Consider the following 23,917-nt stretch of genomic DNA (forward strand, 5'->3'; position numbering starts at 1 on the left):
ATACAAAAAAATGACCACTCAAATGACATCAAACGCAAATCATTACATCTGACAAAGTGGAATCTTATGTATGTAAGTGATCATATTTATTTTTATTAGATGTAAAATTAAATCATTGCTGACCAAGAGGAAAATGTCCTGTGATTATGAGATTTTTCAGATTTTAATTTAAGTCAAGGCTCATATACTGTAACTCTTCTTGGTTGAGCCGATGTAAACACAGTCTGAACTCTTTTATCAGTAAACACCAAGGCTGTCCAGGAACAGTCTTGACGTTCGTGTTGAACTTTTACAGCAGCATGGCTTACATCTCTCTGTTTACTTTCTGTGGTTTCAACGTTACGCAACCTTTGGAATCGGACTTCTGAGTGGAACTTTCCCATAACTCGCCCTCCCCTACAGGTGCATATGATGTGTTATGAATAGCTGTGATGCTGACACTTTAGAAACGCTCAGGCAGGTGTGTCTCAACTCTGACGTTGAATTTACTGCAACTCTGACAGCGCATAACCTGCTGTCCTGGTGTTACATATGTTTAACATGACAGAAGGCAGGCACAAAATCCACAACAGGTTCTTCAGAATCTGACTGGCTGATGCTATGTAAGATATGTATGGGGGGATTTGTTAAGTAATTTGTGTCGAGACAACAGGCAAAACAAGCTGGTCCCAAATGAGGGGGTGGCTCAGCTTAATCTTTGCATTAGGACTTGTTTTGTGCAAGAAAAGTTAATTTGTATGAGAAAAAAGACGAAACTTTTCTCTAATGAGGAAATACAGAAACTTACACTTGAGTCTTATGATGTTTGTGTATAGGAGCCAATCTATATACTGTCATGTATCAATTTATACTTAACGTAGACTCAAAAACATTAATCAATAGGCTGCTGTGTAGTTTGTAAAGTGTACATGCTGTACAGTAGCACTTGCCAAACAGTGAGTTCCAGGCAGAAAAAATAAACACAAGCCAGAGCGTCATGCTGCCTTCCATTGCTTAGTCAACACTGTGAAACGGACACTCCTAGCCCTTGACATCTTGTTTAAATGATATCAACGTTATGAAAAGCTCGATATTGTAACACAGTAGTGTCAAAATAAAGATAATTTGAGAACATCGATTAAACTATCATTTTGTGTGTGTGTCTGTGGGGGGGGGGGGGGGGTCACCTTGCCCTGCACAAACCCGTAGATTATGTAAATTCCGATTTAACACTGAACGTTGCACCGGGCTAAAGAAAAAGAAAAATGAATTTGCGCATGCGCAGTCACCGTGTTTGCATTTCCCCTCCCTCCCCTGAGACTGACAGCTTGTTTGCTGCTGCTGCTGCTGCTGCTCACCGGCAATGATACGGCGAACACGGACCCGGTGAAACAACCCGAGGTGGATTCAGCGAGCACGATGTTCGACCCAGACGGACGTTATTCAGACGCTGTTGTCTATTGGAGGAGGACCGCGATCTGATTGGCCAGTAGTTGGGACTAGTGACTGGCTTTGATCTATCTCGGAACTTCACCTGCTCCGGGGCAGGTTCGCCGCTCGGCACAGGTCACCATGGTGATTTTCCCCGGTGAGAAGAGAGCCTGCTTCGTGGTACCGACCTCCGCGGTGTACCCTGGCTCCTAACCCCCCAATGCAACACACAATAAAAATAATAAACTTCGAAGCGGTCACGTGGAGAGGTGTGAAGCGAAGCTTCGGACGTCTTTGGTCACGTGATTCTGATAGACCGAATCAAGCTCCGATACGAGGCTTCACTGGAAATCGTTTAATTTTTTGTTTTGTTTTGGACATACGCCTCGGACTTTTCGGCGTCACAAGGAGGAGGTTACTCATCGCCGGGTTTGTTTTCGTGTCTTGGGAAGGGAAAAGGAGACTCGGACGTCCGAGGAGGGGAATGGATGCGACGACTGCTCTCCTGCGACATTCACCGGTCAGCTACGAAGCCTCCACGTCCACTTGGATGACCACTTGGGTGCACCTGAACTTTTCCGGACTCGACTACTTTCTGTTGTGAATAATAACAATATACGCAAGCTGTGATCACCAGTGAAGGTGTCCAGCACATTCTGCTGGAGTGGCTAATAGTCAAGAGCGACTCAACCACAGCCTGAAGCTAACCAGCGGCTAGCCGAATTCCCCGTTCTTTGTTTATTGTATTTGCTCCATCGGACGCGGTCGGATTCATCCTCCTGGAGTCGGATTAATACTCGAGTTGAGAAGGGGGACGCTGGTTCTAGGTGTGTAACCTCGGCTCTTTTCTGTAAAGGACACTGACATCATCTGACTTCTCACTGATGGCTCGGTAGTATCGCGGTACTGCAGCTGACCCAGCTAGCTAGCACCTGTGTTAGCTAGGAGGTAGCGCGAGCAACCGTCAGCCTCCGCTCGGCCTTCACAAGCTCCTTGACGGTAAAAAAAAAAAAAAAAAAAAAGAAAGAAAGAAAAGAAAAACAATGCACCACCAGGACCTTTCTGGAGACCCGCCCGGGAGCCGGAGAACTGCTTCCCACTACAGGAGGGGCAGCAGCGGTGCGTCTGCCTCGTCCGCAGCCGGCGGCAGTGGAGTCAACCCGGCGGACGACAGCCCAGCCCAGGCCGGATCCTCCTCTCCTGGACTGCAGCACCAGCCCCAGTCCCAGGCGGCCGGCGCTCAGGTGAAGAAGAAGAGCGGCTTCCAGATAACGAGCGTCACCTCGGCTCAGATCAACGTGAGTGGCAACAACAGTTTAGCGGATGACACCGAGAGTTACGACGATATGGATGAGTCGCACACCGAGGACCTGTCCTCCTCTGATTTGCTGGACGTCAACGTGTCCAGGGCCACGGACACAGGTGTGCCCGAGCGAAGCTCCTCCGACGAGACGCTGAACAGTCTCCACGGAGTCGACACACCGGGACTCGCGTCGCCCAACGAACCTCTCCAACCTCATTCCATCCATCAGGGGTCTCAGCAGCACCCCTCCATGGTAAATGGGACCATGCATCATCATCATTATTATCCTCCTCAGCAACACAGCCAGGCCCACCATCATCATTCTGATGAGCCCCCAGCACTCCCCGCTGCGCCCTTGGCGAGCTCCAGCCCAGCTATGGCCTCCAAAGCTGGGCCCAGCATGTCCCAGAGGACACCAGTGTTGGATAACACAAAACCGGCAAGTGGGACAAATCAACCATTAGGCCCTATTGCTGGTGGGACAACCACTGATGCGCATCTACTGGGCAGTATAAACATTAGTAATGTGACTTCTGCTGCTGCTGCTGCAGTTCCTCCACCTGGGTCTGCAGGTTTTGACAACACTAGTGTGGGTGGGTATGTCGCTTCTGGTGCAGGAGGAACGGGCCCTTCTGCTGGTGCCCCCAACACCCAAACCCAGCACGCCCAAACTCAGACAGCTCCTGGCTCTCGTTTCAGGGTGGTCAAGCTAGACACTAACTGTGAGCCCTTCCGCAAAGGAAGGTGGACGTGTACTGACTACTATGAAAAGGAGATTCCTCCCCCAGCTACGTCAGAGGCACCGAAAGGTGCAGAGTTGGCAGCGGAGACCGAGGCAGGCCCTGCAGGGATTAGCCCAGGTATGCCTGCTGTGCAGCCACCTCACACACTGCAGGCCTATCAACAGCAGAGTCTGGATTTCACTCGTCCACAAGCCATGCTGAGCCCGCCCCAGGGGCTGGCGCAGACCACTGCTCTGACATATGTTTCACCCCAAGAGGTTGTAGGTGGAGCTCACGTGGCAAAACCAGTGGCCACTGTCATTCTCCCTACAGCAATGCCACAGGCCGGTGGAAGTCAGCCCCCACCTGTAATACCTCAGCAGTTGCCCTATGCTGTGGATCCCCACCAGGCTCTACACCAGGAAGATTACCCTACACCTCAGCTCCTCGCAGGAGTCATGACCAAAGGAAGCGTTCGTCAGCCAGACTTCATCCGGCCCACTGCTCCCTTCCAGACTCAGGTCACGCCTCCAATACAACAAGGTACACCAGGAGCAATACCAGTGCCAGGAGTTGCTGCATGGCCAGCAGCAGTCAGCACCACTCAGCAGCTGCCCCATCAAGGTCAGGTAGCCCCGAGTGCTCCAGCATCTTTTGCGGCAGGACAGCCACAGACACTCCCATCTCAAACCCTACCTCACCCACAGCCACAAGTCCAGCACCCCTCCACTGCCACAGTCCCAGTAGCGCCGACACATGGGATCCCCTACATGCCTCTGACTGCACTGCAAGCTGACCTTCAGCCCCTTCTCACACCAGGCGCGACCTTCCCCCACGTCCCTGCAGGAGGGAGCTCCATGAGATCCTCGCACCTGGAGGACGCCCAGAGGCTTCTGCTCCAGCACCAAGGCCTGCTGGGTTTACCCAGGCGGGTGGTAGCGGCAGTTGGAGAGGGGGGTTCAGAGGCAAGCGGTGCTGCTGGATCACTGGCCCGTATGGGGATGTCGGCTGTGGCCAGCGATTTCATGGCCTTCCAAGGAGAGGAGGACAGGTGAGGATGGACAGACGCTGTTTATTCTAATGTCAACTCAGTTTTCCAGATGAAGTTAGTGTTCTTGGTTCACTGTAGTTCCCGCTGCAATGCTGATGCATTGTTCTTGCTTCTGCATTGTTCTTGCTTCTGCATTCATTTTGAATCATCACATCTCTGAAACAGCCCAGCGTGATTTACAAAGTCAGATTCTTTTGATCTGTTAAAGGATCCTCCCCCCTCCATATCTGTAACTCTGCATGTTCCAGCATCCTGCAGCAGATTTTCTGTCATTCAGATCAAAGTCTAAATGCCACATGTGCTTGATCCCCTGTCCCCTGAGGTCACCCTGTCAGCCTTCAGATGAACGGCTCACTGGACATTGCCATCACAAATATACCAGTGACTGGAATAGAAGCAGTGGATCTGCTGAGTCACGGATGGGGACAGGTGACTCAGCAGATGCACTGCCCTGATCGACCCCCGAACCTCACATATCCACCTCCCTCAGCTCGGGACTCTTTTTGTTCTCTGCTGCACACTATCCGTCTTTTCTCGGCCCGCCTTTGTGGGAAATGCAGAAGGGGTTTATTTATGTGTGCAATTACTCAATCCCTGTTAGTTTTTCTGTTCAAAAGTGGTTGGTTGCAGTTGCTAGTAGTTTCTAAATTGTTTTGCATAAATAGGATTAGGTCCAGCTGCAGAGGAGCAGAGCTGTTTTGGCAGCAGCGGTCGAGTGTCACTACAGTAGTGTTCAGTTTTTTTCTTGTCAGGCAGGATATTCATGTTGTGAGTACAACAGTAATGACTGCAGGGGATCAAGGGAGTTCAACTGGCTATGGTCAGCCTCACCCAAGAGCCCATGACTAAAAATAAAAAAAAAACATAATTTTGGATGTTGCGGCTTTATTTAGCTGTTGGCTACAAATGCAATTGACAAACTCATGCTGTACGTCAGGGCTAAAATAGTGAAAAAAGTAATTGTGCAGTTATAGAGGAAGGAAGTGAATGCACTTGTTATTCACATTTCATCACAGTATGATGTCGGTGTGCTAAAACAAGCCATTGATGTATTTTTCAAGCCTTCAGATTGTGTCTAAGTTGAGGAATAGAGAGACGGTGGTGCAATAACTGCCGGCTCAATGTTGATGTAGTCACATACGCGGCTGCAGACAGAGCTGGGCTGTATTCTGTCTGGAGGCTATTGTCAGAAATCCATGGCACCCCATCACGGCAGTGCGCGTGTGGATTGCATGGTATCTGCATGCTTTCCTCTGTAAATGTGTTTCTGTGAAACTGTCCGTTTGTTGACCCGTTTTCTTGTGGTGAATCGCCCCCTGTCCTGCAGCTGCAGACTGTCTTTGTGTCTGCTTTGTTAATAGTCATGGTGATGTCACGGTGTGGTCTGGCTTTGTGTTTCTGTTACTGTCCCCGTGCTCTTTCTGCCTCCTGTTCTGTTTATCTCCGGTTGTCAGCCTCTCTATCTTTCCCTCCCCTCTGCAGGCCTCAGTGCATCATGTCAACTCTTCTCCTCTGCCCTTTTCTCTCAGACAACAGTGTTCTCTCTTTTCCACTCTTAAAATGTCCCTCCTCGCATGCAGTGTCCCCCCCTGTATTTACTAATGAGAGTTGTCAAGAGCAGAGTGAACAGAGCATGAACAGAGTGTACAAACAGGTAAACAGTTATTATCCTCAGGTAGTACAGTAACAACACCTGTATCAACCATGGTAGAAGAGAAAACCACTGCACAAGGAGTTTACAGTGATAATAAAATCACCCCTGAATGTGATCTCAGTTGCGTCCTCCGTGCATCACTGAGCTGTCCTTTTGTGATCATGTCATGGATGTTAAACACCAGGTCTGAATATGGCCTCTCTATTTTTTTATTTTTCTATTTTCCAACAGTAAGTTATTGGTCAACAACGGAAGCAACTAGTTGTCCGATTTGATTTTTGAAATTGGCAGAGTCCAGTGTGCGTGAGCCGCTGCCGCGTGGTAAAGCTGTGACGTGAGGGTGTGTCTGCTTGTTTCCTTTCACCCCGCTTGCTGTACAGTAGGTTTCTGTATGCGTCAGTGCGATTGCTCCAGGGCAGTGGTTTCATCGGATCCCAGCTGGAATTTCAGCCTGCAGGCCAGTGCCAGTAGAAGCTGACTCTAACTGTAAAACACTCATGACTTTCAAAACGCACAAGTACATTTGCTACCTGCTGCGTGTGTCCACACGAACACCTCTGTCTGTTTCAACAACTTGTAGAGAAATATGAATTTGAGCTGCTTCATTTCAGTCTTAAGACTGAAATGAAAGCATGCACGCTCATCTTTTGAAGTGGTTAAAAACCATTTCAGGGCCAAGTTAATGTCCAGGTGTCAAAGTACAGCGGTGGTGCATTGTGTCGGGCAGTTAATCTGCATGACCTCATCCTTTAGGAACCATAAAAGTTCGAGGTGCACCAGAGTGATTATTTGCCAATAAAACTTGCACATGCCCTCTTGGCAGCTTTGTATAAGCAGCAAGAGCAGATGATCAGCAACAGATTTGATTATTTTACATTTGGTTTGTTGCTATGATACGTACTGACAATTTGGTTCACTTCTTGTCATTCCGAGACACTTTTGGATATCATGTTTTGTCTTTTTCCGATTCTGGCTTCCTCATGGTCATAGGTTTTATCTTTTATTTATTTAAGTGCACATGTTAGGTCTCATTCAAAGGTTTGACCCTGTTGAACCCTTTATGGCTTTGCGTCAGTGTGAGACTGAAAGCATGAATTTGTTTTTTGTGATAATAAGCTGCCTGTCGAGTGCTGCAGTTACTCAGGCTTTAGCTCATGATTCAGGTTCTGTTGTTACAGACGAGCCTGTTTTTAATAGGCTCACCATCCAAAACGGATCTTTTATGAGGCAGACAGGTGGAGTCCCCCGCGGCTAAGACCAATTATGGACTAATGCATTTACTGCCAAAGGGAAGGTCGCTGCTAGGACATGATTTGAACTTGATCCCGGCTTCTTTAAGATGTCTATGAGGTTTTAAACCTTGATCGTCAACATTTTCCTATGTTAAGATATAGTGGAGTAATGACTCAGTCTGTTTTTTGTTTTTGTTTAGGTGACCGTCCCAGGCGTCCATTCATGTTCGTGCATGCGAGTCCCTCCCTCTGAAACTGTTGTCCCTCCCTGTGTCGGTTAAGCTCCTAAGTTCACCTATTTTCCACAAGATTCTTTCCCCACATCTAGTCGTAGTGCAGATTGCGTATACAGCCTTCAAGTTTCTTTTTATTTGCTCACATCCTTCTGTAGAAGGAAGGACAGTGAAATATATTTAGAACAAGTTGAGGGAAAGTCGAGAGGAAAAATAAAGGGATTTTAAAGGGGCATGTTGAGTTGTAATTCCTTTTTCTCCTTATTTTTAAATTCAAACGAAGCTAAACTCTGATAGGTATGTGGTTTATTTTATTTTATCTTGTTGTATCTAATCTTTGTCGTTTACCACAGTATATGATTCCTCTGATACCTCTGTTTTAAACTTTTCTGTCTGCACATCATTTGAAACCGATATTGTGAATTGGCTGAAGCACAGTAGGCACCTGTATTGTGGCTTTTTCATCTCTGTTTGATGGATCTTGAAATTAGAAGTTGGAAGAGCAACTTGGGAGGCATCTCCTGTCTGTCAACACCAGTTAATCACAGCCGATGGTTCTCGGGTCGTTTGTCTGCGAATGAGACGTGACGTTGAAATCATGCTTAGGCAGAGAGAGACATTCACTTCACCGTCTTACTACTCTTCATTGTTGTCGGACTGCCGTTTCCCCACAAGGTGGCAGTCACGGCTCACGAATGCTCCCCCGCCAGGTCAACAGCGGTTTATGTAATCTTAACACACTTTGATAGTCAGTGACCTATAATGTTGCCTTGCAGCTCAGCAGAAATGTCCTTCCTGCACGCTTTTAATGAATGGTATTTTTACATGTGTGTGGAGATTCTACAGTCAGTGTTGAGTGTATCATGTCGGATCTGTGTGGTTACTGGCTACAGGAGACTCCAGTGCTGCCCAAGGTGATGTCTACAAATGTCTTGTTTGATTCGACCATCAATCTGAACCCCAAACATATTAATTTTACTGACACGATGAAAGGACAGCTTCTTAGCCCATGGCTGCAGCCACGTAGCTGCAGCCACTGTGTGTCACATTTTGTTTGCCTTGTATCTTCATGTAGAGCTGCAGAGAGGATGATGCTGAACTGTGTTCTTCACCTTCAGGCTTTTACAGTGAGGGAAAACCACGAGGAACGATGAGGAGAGGCTGCATTTCTGCTTTTAACTGGTTGTGCCACGATCACTCATCCGTCACGTTTAACTGTTACAGTATTTTTCCCTCTCTCTGTCATTTCCCTCGTACATAATTCAATCCAATGGCTATCCTCACAGCCAAATTTTTTCTGCCCGCACTTACACTTGATGACAGGAAAGGAAGGTAATGATGATATTTCAGATCCTTTAATTGAACGCTCGGAGCCAAAACTCCAGCTGAGCTCACTGCTAGAAGGGAACACAGCTCCCTAGCTGCTTTTGTTCACATGGAACGGCGGGCGTCTTTAAGCCTCTAACTTAAATCACAACAGGCCTTTTTTCACAGGCAGACATTTTGACTTGTCCCTTCAGGAAAGGCACAGGTTGTGACTGAATTCCAGTGTCAGAAGATGCTACACATGTGTGAACTGAACGTGCGATTGTTGCAACAGTGGATTGTGCAAACAGGCGGCTGATCTTCAGTCAGCACCATCAGTGCCGTCACGCTTACTTGATAAAGATTCTTGGAAACTTATCATCTCGTTACAAATTGAGCATTTTAAGGATCTGGTTAGTCCATCATCATCATAACAAACCTGTAATAATAATAATTTTGTGTATTACAACATTGTCATATTTTGATCTATATGACTGAAAGTCTTGTTTAACTTGCATAATCCCTGAATGCAGACATTATTATTTTTTCTTTTTTTATGTATTTCATACAGGAATTGAACTTGTATAAAGTTTTCCCCGTGACGCAATGTTATAAGAGACCAGAGAAATATTGCAGGTTTTAATCAAGCCACTTGCGTTCTTCAAGTACGACCAAGTTCTGTGGAGTTTTCATCTTAGATCAAAGGCCAGGGCCAGAGCTAGTGACTGGTGTCTGCAGAGTGGTGTACTGTATGTGGCTAACTGTTTACCAAATAAAATATCATAACAGACTTCGTGTCAGTGGTCTCCAGACGTGTATCACACTCAGTCTTGGAGGCCCAGATGGAAATTAAAGTAACCTGAGGCTTTGTTGAATGTTTTCCTTTCTCCGGAGGGAGGTCACAGGTCAGGTTCTGCAGCAGGAAACTTAGCAGGCAGGGACTGTCTCCGCCAAGGAAGTAGATACAATACTTGTTGAACCAGGAAAATCAAAACGTGTCAGAAATGAGAAAATTGCTCATTTTATTTTGCAAATTTTATTGAAAGTATTGGCTGTAATTGATCAGTCGAAAACTTTTAAAAAACGCTGTCTTTCATCCTAGTAACCAACTGCAGGGTAGACAGTCTGTTTGCTGTTTATACACACGTGATATACGTTTTCAGGTGTGTTCGTATGGACAGGGATTGATACTGAGACGGAGCTAAAATGTTTGTGTGCACTGAGATCGTTTCAGTTTTAAAACGAATATGTAGTTGTATGGCTGAAGTATATCAGCATAATCCCCGACAAACAATTAAACTAATAACAAACAGACTGACAGAGGTGAAAACATAACCTCCTTGGTGGAGGTAATGACCCACCCTGGAGGATCTTGCCTCCTCCCCACTTCCTTCATTCCAATTCGACTTCTGAAAGGAGAAATTTCACTTATGCACAGTAACATGACTACTCCACTACCCGTCAAAGAGAAAATATTGACCCTGCCCCACAGTGACACTTCTCGTAAAAAGAAATAACAGTTCTGCGAAGGGCCGGCTCTGCTTGTTTAGTGTCTTGGTCTCGACCCCTCCGACTGCTAAAACACATTCAGGTCGCCACATGAAGCCCTGCGCGCCGCAGAGAGCCTCGAGCAAAGTTTCCCAACCGCTGCTGAGAAGATCCTCACTTTTCAAGAACTGACAGTCTGTCACACTGGACCACTGTGCAGGTCCATGTGACTGGGGGGGGTCGCAAGCAGAAGTTCCTGTGACGTTGTATGTTGTCAGTGTGTGTCATAGGGTTGTGTAATGTTTGATTGTATAATGTTTATTTTGCAGCCTGAATTAGAGTTGAGAAAAGTGGGGCTGTTGAATCCCCACTTTTCGTGTGCAAATTTGCCACACAGAGCCAAGCCAAGGAATGAATTGTATGTGTGTGCGCGCAAAGCTCTTCCAACTACAAATGTACGTATGCTGATGCTTTTTGCGAGTTTTTGACTCATCTAGTCACACGCTGAAGCAGGAGGAGATGAGTTTATTTTAGTCAAATTTTGTGTAATCCTCTAATCTCCGGTATTTTTGCCAAATTCAAATCCCAAGCACGACTGTCTCCTCGACTCCTTTCCTCGGTGTGTTTGTGGGTGAGTACAGTACATGCTGGAGCTGTAAGCATAAGTAAATTCATCAGTCAGTCGCCAGGAAATGTTGATAAGCAACTATTTCATCGATCCAAGGGCCAAGGACTAATTAAAAAAAAAGAACTATTTGAATAAAGGGGTGAATCCAATGTTGAGGATGAATTGAAAGCATTTAATACAATTCACAGTTTTAAAAGATCATTTCAAAATGGATTTATGGATAGATATATGGCACTTGGTAAATTATAGTTTCGTGAAATGATAAATGCAATCTTGTGATTGTGCAGCACTGATAACATGCGTGACCGCGTCTCTTCCCTGGACTGTTTTCTTTTCTATTCATATCATCTTTGCGGTGTTTTGATGCATCACACACATTCCTCACTAGATGCGGAAGCTGAAAACTCCGCCAGTTATTTTTATCTCGGTTTCAAAAACGCGTCACCGTGGATTGGGAACGTGCTAGTGTGTGTTGAAAGTTAGAACCTCGTCCATCAGAAGAACAGGGCACAGCTGCAGTGTCCGCAACTAGAAGAGATGTTTGATTTCAGCCTGCGTCTCCTTTCCCCTCGCCCTCTTTTATGGCCCATATGGTACAGAGGTTGGTTATGTAAGGCGTTGCGTGCAGTGCAGAGACTGATGCACTCACGCTTCATAGAACCGCTGCCCTGGAGCTCTGTGATGCCATGAGAGCTATATGGATTTCCTGCTCCTTGTTTTGTCTTGTGTTTCGGCAAATATCAAGGGAGATTATCCCCCAGTTACGAAGTCACACTTACCCAAGGAATTATACCTTGAAAACAGAGGAGTGATTGCATGTTGCAGGTCCAGATTTAATCATGTAATTCAATTAATCTTACTCATAGATTCCTTCCAGTGTTTCCGTTGTTTTATTCGGGTTTTTTTGTCTTTCTTTAAATTTGGAAATTGAAGAGACACTTCCTTTTCTTAAGTGGAGTGTCGGTCCGTGTTTGTGCAGTGGCGTTGATCTCGCTGTCGGCTTCGGTTCTCCTCTGTGTACATGCTTGTGTTAAAAGCCTCCCAAACCGGATTCTGCCAGTCTGCACTCACAGCCTCACACACGCACACTGGTGGATGCGGGAACACACAAAGAGAATGAGAGGACCTTGAGGACAGAAAAGATAGAAATCAAAAAGCAGGAGGGATGAAATAAAAGTGAGCACATTATAGTGTCTGCTTTTGTTTCAAATTAAACCAGCTGATTGCTTCCAGTTGTATTGTGGTTTTTGTGGAGATGACTTTTTAATTGATGCACCTTCTGTTGCCAATCACATTGCTTTGCTCCATGAAGACTTTCTTATTTCCCCCATATTCCCATGCATGTTACACTTGTGTGGCAGGGTTGGATCTCTTTCAGGACCTCACACTGCAGCCTGAGCGAGCTCGGCTCTGTGCTCTCTCTCTCTCTCTCTCTCAAACCACACAATAAAAGTGAGGCTGAAACATTACTTACACTCAGCTGGACACTTTTGTGAGAGAGAACATGGATAAAGGGAGGTAAAAGAGCAGGAAGAGGAGGAGGAGGAGAAGGAGGGATGGAGACCTTAACTATACAGCAAACACAAGAGGGCATTTTAGCTGCTGTTAGCACTATTGACTTTTTCACTTTTCTGAAGCATCCAAGCCACCAGAGCTTTAAGATTAACAGCCACAACATAAAAACTGAAAACTGGTGTTACTGTTGTGGCTCATCTGTACGTATCCTTGGGCTGTTTTGAAAGAGCTCACTCTCTATGTTATGAAGTCATAGTCTTATATTCTATTATGTGTAGCAGTGCAGGGCCTAAAACTACCAAGGATTTGGATTTAATGATAGGTGTCTCTTTTCTCAAATATAGTTAGCATGTGGGAAATGCAGGCACCATCTGTTCGTTGGCTTTATCACATCCGCGTCTTCTGCTGCTGCATCCACCCTTATATAATCTCCACAGGGTGTGGGAAAGACGACAACTGCCACCACTCTCGTTCCTGTTTAGTTATGTTTGTGTTTATTTTGAGAAGGTAGAAGATGAAGTCATCGGACCTAGAAAGAATGAATAACGCTCTGGTTGAGTTAAATTGGGGGACTTTTGCGTGTTGCTGAAGGCTTAAGGGCGTATGGAATAGTTTTATGCATAGTTGTACAAGTTATAGAGCTCATTACCTCATCAATAGTATCTTGGTGGAATATCAGCAATGTAGCCTGGCCAGTAAGATTTTATTTTTGCTTTAAAGTTGTTTAAACTCTCACTGTCTTTGTCAGTATTATAACACACAAAAAAAGTCTAAGTACAAATATACATTAAGCTTTAACATAACAGCGGTTAGGTAATATATGGGTCAGCCCTTTGTAAATGCAACACAAACAAGCTCTGGATGGACGGGGACACAATGAATGAGAGCATCCCATCTGGGCTATCTGCGATGCAATGACGTCACGTGCCATTGGCTGAGCCGGGTGTGCTGCACCATCAGCGACGGGCTGCGAGTAAACTGTCTCCACATCCCTCCGACCAGTGTCGAGTCTTTTGTTCCGACCGAGCATGCGCACTATGACACACCCCCAAACCTCCAAGTACACAATGTACAGATATACAGTGTGAATAGTTGTTTTCAAATAAGCCCAGCAGTGCTTCGCCGCTCATGTTTCTGGCTGCAGAGTGTTTCCAGGATTAGTGACGCGCAGTTGAAAGGGAGATGTGACCTTAAACCTAATGAGGTTAATAATTTCACTGCACGCGTTTCAGCTGAATCTCACCAACAAACTCCCTGTGCATGCCCCTTTTCCGCCATTTTGTACCCCACGTGTTCGCACCATCGTCAAGCAGGGTGGACGCTCCTCTTTGTTGTCTACAGTTCCACTGCTCAAAACTACAACGACACCTTTGAGATACAGTGAAGGTGATTTGAGTTGTCCTCTCAATTTGTTTGCTCTGCATCAGCTCTTCGATCCGCTGCATCTAGCTAGCCATCTCGTTTTGATTTTCTTTGTTTAGACTGTCGTATCGACTGTGGCCACGCCTGACCACAGCGTGGAGGTACACGTGAGGCTTGCTCCAGCCAAGACCCATGCTGTGTGTGTGTGTGTGTGTGCTTGTGTGTGTGCAGCGTGCATCCACTGACGAGCAGTGACAGGGCCATCTAAGGGCATGCTTGGTCCAACATACACATTCCCCTTGGGGTAACTTCTCAGCCGTGTGTGGAAACGTGGGTGTTGTATTCATGGCATTTAAGCGCAGGCGCGCGCACTCCTCACTTTAACGGATACAGAGCTGTTGGGTAGGGGCGCAGTCCCGTACCCATGGCCATCATCAAGCGGATGTTGCAGGAAACAAGACAGAAAAGACATGGCTTATCCGCGGGCCCGTGAGCGTGCAAACAGGGTGTGTGGTCAAAAGTAGCTCATCCCATTGGATGGATCGGCCTAATCTCTGTTGACAGTTTACATAACAACAGAGGGGGAGGCGACATGACTCCCTGCGCAGTGACATCTCTGCCTACCCTCCTATCACCCAATCGTCTGAGAGTGTATATACGATTCAGGCTTAGGAAGGGAGCAATCAGGAGGACTTAACACACCGATGCGCGCTCTCCTCCTGTATGCACACGCACTCCCACTCCCATCTTACACACAGCTCCATCCTGGTCTCCATTGTTGGTCAGGATTCCCCCATGTGAAGCTCCCACAGCCGAAGGGAGCAAGGGGGTCGGGGCCAAAGGGCGCAGGTCAGGAGGACGGAAGAGGTGCAGTGGTTGTGGTGTTTGTTTGTTTTTTGGGGGGGGTGCTTTTGGTGGGGTGGGCATCAATGAGAGAGACGGGGCTGGCCGGGGCAGGAGGAGCGCTGGGCAGGGACACCATGGCTCTAAAGCGGCTCTTCTGGGAGCTGGAGAAGCATCTGAAGAGGTAACGATGCCTGTAGTGTTGTCATGTTGTCAGGGGGTCGAGTTAGTGTGGGGGTTGGGGGGCTGGTCTGCCACTGAACCCTGGGGTTAATGAGGACTGGTGCCAGGGGGGGTTTTGTTTTGACGTGTCCTCCTGATTGTTGTGGTTGTGGACGTTTAGTTAAACGTTATTCGATGTTTTCTTGCCTGATTTCAGTTCATTTTTTCTTTCCGGTTTATACTGCTAGATAAGAATCGAGTTCCATCTCCTTGGTTGATCCTGTCAACCCATATTCGCTTTCCTCTGCTCAGTTATCAGGCCACTAATAGACATCAGTGTCCCAAACCCAATGGAACAAGTCTACACAGCCTGTCCCACATACAAACACTCCCCTGCAGTTGACAACCTGTACTTGTGCTTTGAAACCAAGTCCTTTTTCCACTGTTTTTAATTTCTTTTTCTCAAACAATTTTTTTGCATAAGCATACTTGAATAGTGTCTCTACAACAATCCAACCATGTGATGCCACTACAAACATTATTTTCCAGTTCATATTCAAAAAGAATCAATCGATCCCATGACGTTCCCGTTTCGCTGATCATACAGCTGAAGCTAATAGGAGTTGGAGGACACCGAAATACAGACACATGAGCGGGTTAAGTGTTGTTCTGTTTTCTCCCCAGACAAGTCAGATCTCCAAAGTCCACTTCCTGTACTCGGTGCTGGTCGGTGAATGTTCCCGGTAGAGTCAGATATAAACACCACTCAGGTGCTTACGGTGGGACAGGTGTCTGAAAGGAGCTCCTGCAGTCAGAGGTCGCCCCACTGCTGCTTGAAGCTTTGTTATAGGCTCCTACGTCTCTTTTTCTTGTCCATTTAAATTAAAAAGTGTGTGTGGTCAGAAGTTTGAAAAGAGGGCAACACCCTGATAGTAGCACATACAAGACAACGTTTTTTCAGTTTCAGTCTCGTTATCTTGACCACAACTGTTTACACTTCACTGTGCTTCCTTGTCTTCGTGTGCTGCTCCGTGGGTTTCAATGGCGACCTCGTCAGAACACACCCACACATTAGTGTAGCTAAACTGATGAATAATTTAAGTACTACTTTAAATTTGAATATTGATCTGATCAACTGTTTTGATTAATTTACCCCCAAGGGACGAATCAAATCTGCCTTTTGTGCTTTAAGTCTCCTTGATAAAAGGTTTCAGTCGCATGCGTTTCAATAATCGATAATATCACAGGTACAGGAACCACAGTTATTTAAATTATGGCTGCAGCTATGTTGTTTTGCATTTTATTGCTATTCTATCAATTATTTCCATCTGATTATGATGAGGAAATTTCCCATTTGACTGCCTCAGAATAGGGAAAGTGATGGAACAGGAGCAAACTTTTTTTTCTGAATTTCCTTCGGGCAATGACAAAATAATTTTATTAAGTGAGCAATTATTATAAACACTTAAATAACTTTTCAGATAACAATTTGCTAATTTGCACTTATTGCTGCAGTTGCCACTTGATTCATCAGTCTTTTCATGGACCGATTGATTTTCGTTCCTGTCCCGTCGGCTCCCTGTTCCCCTCGCGACACGTCACAGAAATAGAAAAACCCAGAGACAGTTGCCAAAGCGTTTACAACAATGCCTCGTCATGGACAGATAATGGAGGGGAAGTTCTGCTGTACAGTAAAGCACAGTGTGTTCTCAAACTGTTCTGAAATCACACTGTTTTCTGCCATCTGACCCTTTGTCTCCAATGGACTACTCTCTTGTATACTTCTGCACAGTGTGACAGCTGGAACGCTGCTGAGGTCAGCTCCTGCACAGGTGTCGGCCCGGGGTGATTGATCAGCTTCTCTCATATTACACAAATGCCTGTGTTTGCATCCTGTGTGTGGACCTGAGGTCTTACTAGAGGACTTAAAACCAGTAGGTGGAGACATGGTTTCACAGCACAGCTCGGGATCGGAGACTTAAAAGTTCCCCCTGCACCTGCAGTCCACATTGGACCATGAACGACTCCTCTTTGAGACAGTTAAAAGCTTAACTTGTTTCTAATGTTTACTCCGCGTCCGTGTAGTCAACCCACCTTTCACGTGGCGATGCGTTTCGGTTGGATCCGACTTTTTATAGAGGTCGCTGCAGCAGGTAGGGCGACTCTGCATAAGTAATGACCAGGAGCCGCCTCTCCTCCAATCAGCGGCGCCGCAGCGCCGGTTTCGGTCATGCATTATGCTTATGAGCGCTCTCAGCCAATCACGCGGCCTCTCGCTCCGCCTCCCTGCGCCCATCATCCGGGGAGGGAGCCGCCTGTGCGCGGAGCCGCTGCTCGTCTCCTTCACTCTTTGTGTGCCCCGTGCCTCCCGAGCTGCCACCGCCGCGGTCGCCCCGGACAGCGGACCGAGCATCCTCCCCCTCAACAATGCGCCATTTTTTCTACTTTTGTACCGCCACACTCGCACTCTGCGCCGCCGACGAGTCGCCCGCGGGGGTTTTGATGGACGGGGTAGCATGAACTCCCAGTGTTACACGGTGGCGATGGACCTTGGCGTTTGTCAACTGAGGAATTTCTCGATCTCGTTCCTGTCTTCGGTGCTCGGCAAGGAGAGCGCATCGGTCCGGCTCGACAATAGGTAACCGTCGGGAGGCTCTGTTCACTGAGCGATGTGCTGCAGATTGAAATGAGGCAACACGCACGACATGTTGCCTCATTGATTGCCCAACCCCCCAAAAAACGACCCAAAAAACTCTACCTCCATTTGCTTTCTCTTTGTTGCAGACATTAATCCAGATCTGTTGTCCCCTTTATGTCTGCTTCATTAGATCACACGTCTTACATTGTACTGTACATTTGGCAGCTCGCCCTTTGATGGAGACACATTTTCATCACACACACACACACACACACACACACACACACACACTGCAGTGTTAACAACAAATAATTTATCTTTTTTTTCCCTTTTTCCTCCCTCAGCTCTTCGGGTGCAAGTGTTGTGGCCATCGACAACAAGATTGAACAGGCGATGGTAAGCCGCAGTTTCTCATCATCTATCCTCCAGTCACATTACACACACTGCTTGTAAAAAATAAAATAAAAAATAGGCCCACGTCTTGCTCTACATGCATGTGCTACCTGGTGTTATGTAACCCGTGCACCGACTCCCACAGCTACACCAGGCGCCCCCTGCTTCCCTGTATTTATATTCATGATATTTACAAGATAATGTTGGTTTTTTAACGACAAAGGGAATCTCAAGTCTAAATACAGGGAGCATAAAGCTGCTCCAGATCAATGAATGAATGAATGGGCGAGTGGAAAGCATGATGGTGGTCTTCGGTTCCCTATACATCTTTTTAATGGGAAATGAAGCTGAGGGGAGGAAAAAAAAAAAACACGTAATTTTCCGCACACATGCACCTGCTGGTATGTGAATTAGAGGCAACAGGAGCTTCCTGCTCTGTCACGATTTGGAACGATGACCTCCGGCTGTTGGCAACTTGATGTGGGCCAGGCTAAGGCTCACACGCCAGCCCCCCACCATAAACATGTATAGTTCCTCGCTCTCTATCTCTCTCCCTCTCCCTGTCCCGTGTTGCTAGGCAAGCATCAGCCTCCCCCTGGCTCGGTATAAATAACTCTGCTTGCAATTGGCTCCTCCCACCCCGGCACAGGAACAATTTGTTCCTGGGACAGGGAGGAGGAGGAGGAGGAGGAGTGAGGACAGAGGGGCGGGTCTGCAGAGGAGGGGATGCTCAGATTAGTGAAGTCAAACCCCCCCCCCACACACACTCACACACACACTTCTGCAGCAGGCCGACTCAACACAACACTCATCATCAGCAAAAGCATCACGGGAGTGTGCACCACAAAGCCGCTAATCTTTTTTAAAATCCATATTTTTCCTGACATATTAATTTTGTGTTTACATTCCTTGTGCGAGACTGTGATTTATGATGCTAGTTCAACCTTTGGACTCTGGCTGACATACATTGTCCGCGTAACAGCATGTGTCAGAGTTCTTCAGTAAGAGAAGTCGCTTCTGTTACTAGATTTATAAACATAGTAAGAACAGAAAACATGGTTCAGCCAAAAATAAATTTTACAGGAGTATAAATGATGTTCACTGAGGTTGAAATAATTGTTTGTGGCAAACAAAGTCGTACTCTTTTGATTCCCAATTATTATTATCATCATCATAGACTGTGACAATTGTTTTATCGAAATCTTGTGTGACGCTCACAAATTGCTTTTGTCTGACCAAACCAACAGTCCAAAAACCAAAAAGTATCTAAAGTTAAAAAAAATTTCAACAAAAGAAAAGAGCAAAACGTCAACTTATCCAATGAGTTCTCATTTTTAGTCTTGAGTGGAAAATACAAATTCATCTCACATCCTCAGAGATTAATGTGACGCCTTGACTTTTCTTTGTTCGAGTAACCGCCTGTGACCTGCAAAATATAAAATTTGATATCATATAGTCAATGAGAGAACAGCAGCACGCTGGAACCGGATCACATTTTGCATTTTTAACTTAAAGGCAAAAACGATCAATTGCAAATATTTGCAGATTAATCGCGTGACTCTTTGCTTCGGTGACTGATGCTGTCAGATTACAGAATAAGTTGAAGGAGCATATTTTACTTTGGTTTCTTTTGTGTGTGTTTAACAAGGAGACTGGTTTGAACCAGAAATGTGGTTTGGACAAGATGTCTTCTTGCCTCGCTGGGGGAAAACAGAAGAAGGATTCTGATGAATAATTCAGCTAACCGTCTCTCGCTCTTTCTCCCTCCCCCCTCCCCCCTTTCCGTCCGCAGGACCTGGTGAAGAGCCACCTGATGTACGCCGTGCGCGAGGAGGTGGAGGTGCTGAAGGAGCAGATCAAGGAGCTGAATGAGCGCAACACACAGCTGGAGCAGGAGAACAACCTGCTCAAGACCCTGGCCAGCCCCGAGCAGATGGCCCAGTTCCAGGCACTGGTCCAAACCGGCGACTCCCCGACCGGCACCTCCCAGCCTCTGGTCCCGGTGCCCACCGGCTCGACGCAGCCCCCCCCCTCCACACAGAACTCGGGCCCGTCTGCGTAACACAGAAGCTTGCACACTGGAGAGCTCCCAGAGGACGAGAGATAGAGGGGATGGAAGGAAGAAGATGAAGAGGAGGAAGGAGTCTTGGCATACTGTGAACTGACTCTACCATCAAGACCGACTCGGCCACCGGCGCAAGGACACGTCAACTGAACCGCCGGATGAAAAAGCGACTTTTCCTTTGTTGCACATTTAATTTAACTAAAAGACTTTGGAGTTGCACCGGTGCCTGTGTGTGTGTGTGTGTGTGTGTGTGTGTGTGTGTGTGTGTGTGTGTGTGTGTGTGTGTGTGTGTGTGTGTGTGTGTGTGTGTGTGTGTGTGTGTGTGTGTGTGTGTGTGTGTGTGTGTGTGTGTGTGTGTGTGTGTGTGTGTGTGTGTGTGTGTGTGTGTGTGTGTCTGTGTGTGTGTGTGTGTGTGTGTGTCTGTGTCCGCTTCATCTCTGACTTTTATTACCTGCTTAAGACAATCACACTGCTCATTGTGGTGATGTTGAGGAGGAGGAGGAGGAGGAGGAGGAGGACAGAGCTGAATGTCGTCAAGATGTCACCAGGAGCTAACGTAGGTGTCGGCTAATCAGGGGAGCGAGCCGCATGCTCTCGTCTAGTGTGACCCGTGGAAAGTGTGCCATTGTCTCACCCCACCTCAACCCAGGGCTGTCCATCTGCACACAATTTTTATTTAATTTTTTTGAAACTCCTCAGCTTGTTCTTTTCTTTTCCCACCCTTTGCACTTTTTTTTCAGACGATGCTGACAATGGACGGACCGTAGAGATTTGTGCGCCCCATCTGGAATGGGGAGTCAAATAATCCAGCAGACATTTTTCTGCATCTGAACACGACAACAGGTCTTGATTACCGGGTTGAGGGGGAGTTTTTTTTAAATTTGTTTTTAAAGAAGAAGAAGAAAATAAATAGATGTGATCTGCGTCTCATTGTTCACTTTGAGAACTCTGTGTTCTTTCTGAGGTTCCCACGAACCGTCCCCACCCTCGACGCACTTGCCCCCTGTGTATGGAGCATTAAACATTTATGCAGGGAATCTATGTTTTTATTTTTTATTTTTCTTAGGGCGGGCTGGGAGAGGATGAGTTTGTTTGTTTGTTTTTTTGTCTGTTTTCTGTTTTTGCTCTTATTGGTGTAATAAGTGTCCTAGTGTAAAAATAAATAAGAGGGGCGAATAAATAGGACATGACTTTTCTCGATATTGAACTTTGTACATAGGAAAATGTCCGATTAAACTCTGCCAAGTGCCTGGTTTCTAACCATAGATACATATATAAAAGCTTTTTTTAGTTGACTAATTCATATATTTGTATATACATACATATATATATATATATATATATATATATATATATATATCTATGGTTTTGCCAGGTTTTGAACTACCTGTGATGTCATTACTCAGGGTGGGACCAGAAGAGGATTATTTACCTCCACGCTTAGAGGCTGTCTCTCCTGCAGTGACACACGGCCTTTTACTGTACGTGCACTCTCCTCTGCCGTCACGTCCAAACTCATTCACTCAAAAGATCTTGACTGTTTTATCATGTGGGGACAATGTGTAGGTGTTATAAAGAATTTGTTTTGTTTTGCTCTCATCGTCTTTTGTACAGCCAAGTGTTTTAAGTTGCTTGTGTAGCGCAACTGGAGCGCTGAACAAAAATTGTGAGGGGGAAAGGATAGTATGTCGATGTTTTGTGCATGTTCCTCAGCCCATCACAAATGTGACGTTCAAATTGCACTAGACAGTTGCACCTCAAATAAAAATGAAATCTATAAAAAAGCAATTGCCAGAGTTGTCAGGTTTTTTCTTTCTCTGTGCAAAGCCTTGACCGGTCGAGTTATGTTCACATGATCTGGACACGGTTGCCTAACAGGAGGAAGGTTCCGGGTTGGAAACACAGAGCTGGAGTTGATTGGTTAATTTGAGACCTGTGATGGGCTGGCCACCTGTCCAGTGTGAACCCCGCCCCCCTCTCCCAATGTCGGCTGGGATCGGTTGCAGCCCGTTTGCAACCGTTGATGGATATGCAGTATAGATGATGGATGATCTGGACCGATTTCGCCAAAGAAAACAAACTGGATGTATATTCTGTGGAAATATGCAGGTAAAAGTTGAATTTATATTTTTTGTCATTTAATTGAGGCAGAAATGTAGGTGGCCCACAACCAAACAAACCAGTTGCACAATCTAAAAGTAAACACAGCTGGTTTTCCACTCCGCTTCACATCTTCTGGTTAATAATCAGCCCTTCTCTGCCGCCCAGTTGACCCAGACTTCCCAGTTCATAGCAGGAACAGCAGCCTCTTCCTCAGAACTCATGACATATGTAGAGAGGGGGGACGGGGATCCGCCATGTAAATATTTATCTATATGTTCAGCTCTCATTGGCTGTATAAGAACGAGCCCCCTGAAGCTTCCCGCGGTTGCCCCGCCCACCGTGGACCTGCTCGCTTGTGAGCTAGGGGCGCGCAAACGGGAGCGCGCGGCGATATATGGCGACGTCATGTGAAGCGACTGCAAGTGTTTGTCTATGAAATGGTCTCGCTCACGCTGCGTCTTGAAACGCTTGAATCATCATCAATTTGATGATGTTTTTCATTTATTTATGGGGATTTGTGGTCCTCCAAAAAAAAGAATAGGCTACTGATAATAATAGAAATATAATAAATACATTTTTATAACACGTATTAAAACGTGCTTTAAAAGGGAATTAAGATATAGGTCAAAACAGTGGGTTAAAAAAAAAAAATCATACACCGAGGCATGAATGTTATGTCACGTATGCATTGTACCAAGCTGCAGAGACACATAACTACCTTTTTAATCACTGCTTTTTTTTTTTATAGGATTTCGATCTACAAATCGTCTTTTTTTACGCAAACGCTACACTATATAATATGTTTACGCAGACATCAAGTCGTTCTAATATCAACAAGAATATAACTGTGGAGCTTAAACAAGATCTGACTGTAGAGAGAATAAAATGACATATAGAATATAGAATAGAATAGAATAGAATAGACAACTTTATTCATCCCGCTCGGGGAAATTCACTTGTCACTGCAGCACAGTATCACACAGGGTTTAAAAATACAATTAAAAATACAGGAACAATACTGTTCTCAAAAAGATATGTACATATATACAGAGTGCAAAAAGTAGTGTGCAGTGGGTTGAAAAATAAATAATATTATCATTGTTATTAATATATAATACATAAAACTATACACTCTATACATTAATCAGACTGAGCCAAGTTCTGTGACGGACGTTTGATTTCAAGGCTCAGTGATATTTGTTGGAACTTTTTCTAGGCTAAACTTTACCTGCTGTCAAAACTCAGTCCATCACAAATCAGGGTTTTCATTGAATTGGTTGTTGAAATCAATGCACAGCCCTGTTGAGACAAATACCTTGGGAAAACTCATATGATTCTCTTATTAGCAGTGCCATAGTGTATAATCTAATCAACAGTGGTCTTTGATCTGATGTGTATCTATTTAAAGGCCCCTTCCTCCCTCCCTCTCCCTTCCTCCTCTCTGCTCTGCTCAGGTCAGTCTGATCCCACATCCTGACCTCGGAGCGGCCGGCCGACTCCCCCCCGCGTCCAGATGGCACTTTCGCAAATCCCATTTCATCGACAAAAGGTGTTTTTCTTCAAGCTCGCCGCCACGGGTACAGGATGTACTCTGGGGCCGAGGGATCACACACGGATTAGCCCTCGTCTATTTGTGCCGCCGGCCATGTTTGGGGGGCACAAATATAGAGGTCAGTATTTACATATTTGGGCCTGATGGCACATTCAGGTTGTATATGTGTATGTGCACACTTCAACTTTATGAAGTAGTAAATACTTTTGCTGTTTTCTCTCACAGTCACATTGAATTTAAAAGTATATTAAACATGAC

The 23,917-nt window shown here is 45.9% G+C and overlaps 1 protein-coding gene across 2 annotated transcripts; it reads left to right on the plus strand.

The window, feature by feature from the left end:
* The first annotated feature begins 1,355 nt into the window (after positions 1 to 1,355).
* On the plus strand, positions 1,356 to 21,792 carry LOC118301948 (TSC22 domain family protein 1-like). Of its 2 annotated transcripts, none has more exons than XM_035627665.2 (3): positions 1,356 to 4,486; positions 17,891 to 17,942; positions 19,732 to 21,792. In XM_035627665.2, the coding sequence occupies exons 1-3, from the start codon at positions 2,454 to 2,456 to the stop codon at positions 19,999 to 20,001; spliced, it is 2,355 nt and encodes a 784-aa protein (XP_035483558.1). In that variant the 5' UTR covers positions 1,356 to 2,453; the 3' UTR covers positions 20,002 to 21,792. The 2 variants fall into 2 exon arrangements, with proteins under 2 accessions (XP_035483558.1, XP_047188412.1); XM_047332456.1 differs by lacking the exon at positions 1,356 to 4,486 and adding an exon at positions 15,050 to 17,546.
* Positions 21,793 to 23,917: the final 2,125 nt, after the last annotated feature.

Source organism: Scophthalmus maximus, chromosome 1 (genome assembly GCF_022379125.1).
Source record: "Scophthalmus maximus strain ysfricsl-2021 chromosome 1, ASM2237912v1, whole genome shotgun sequence".
Classification (NCBI taxonomy): domain Eukaryota; kingdom Metazoa; phylum Chordata; class Actinopteri; order Pleuronectiformes; family Scophthalmidae; genus Scophthalmus; species Scophthalmus maximus.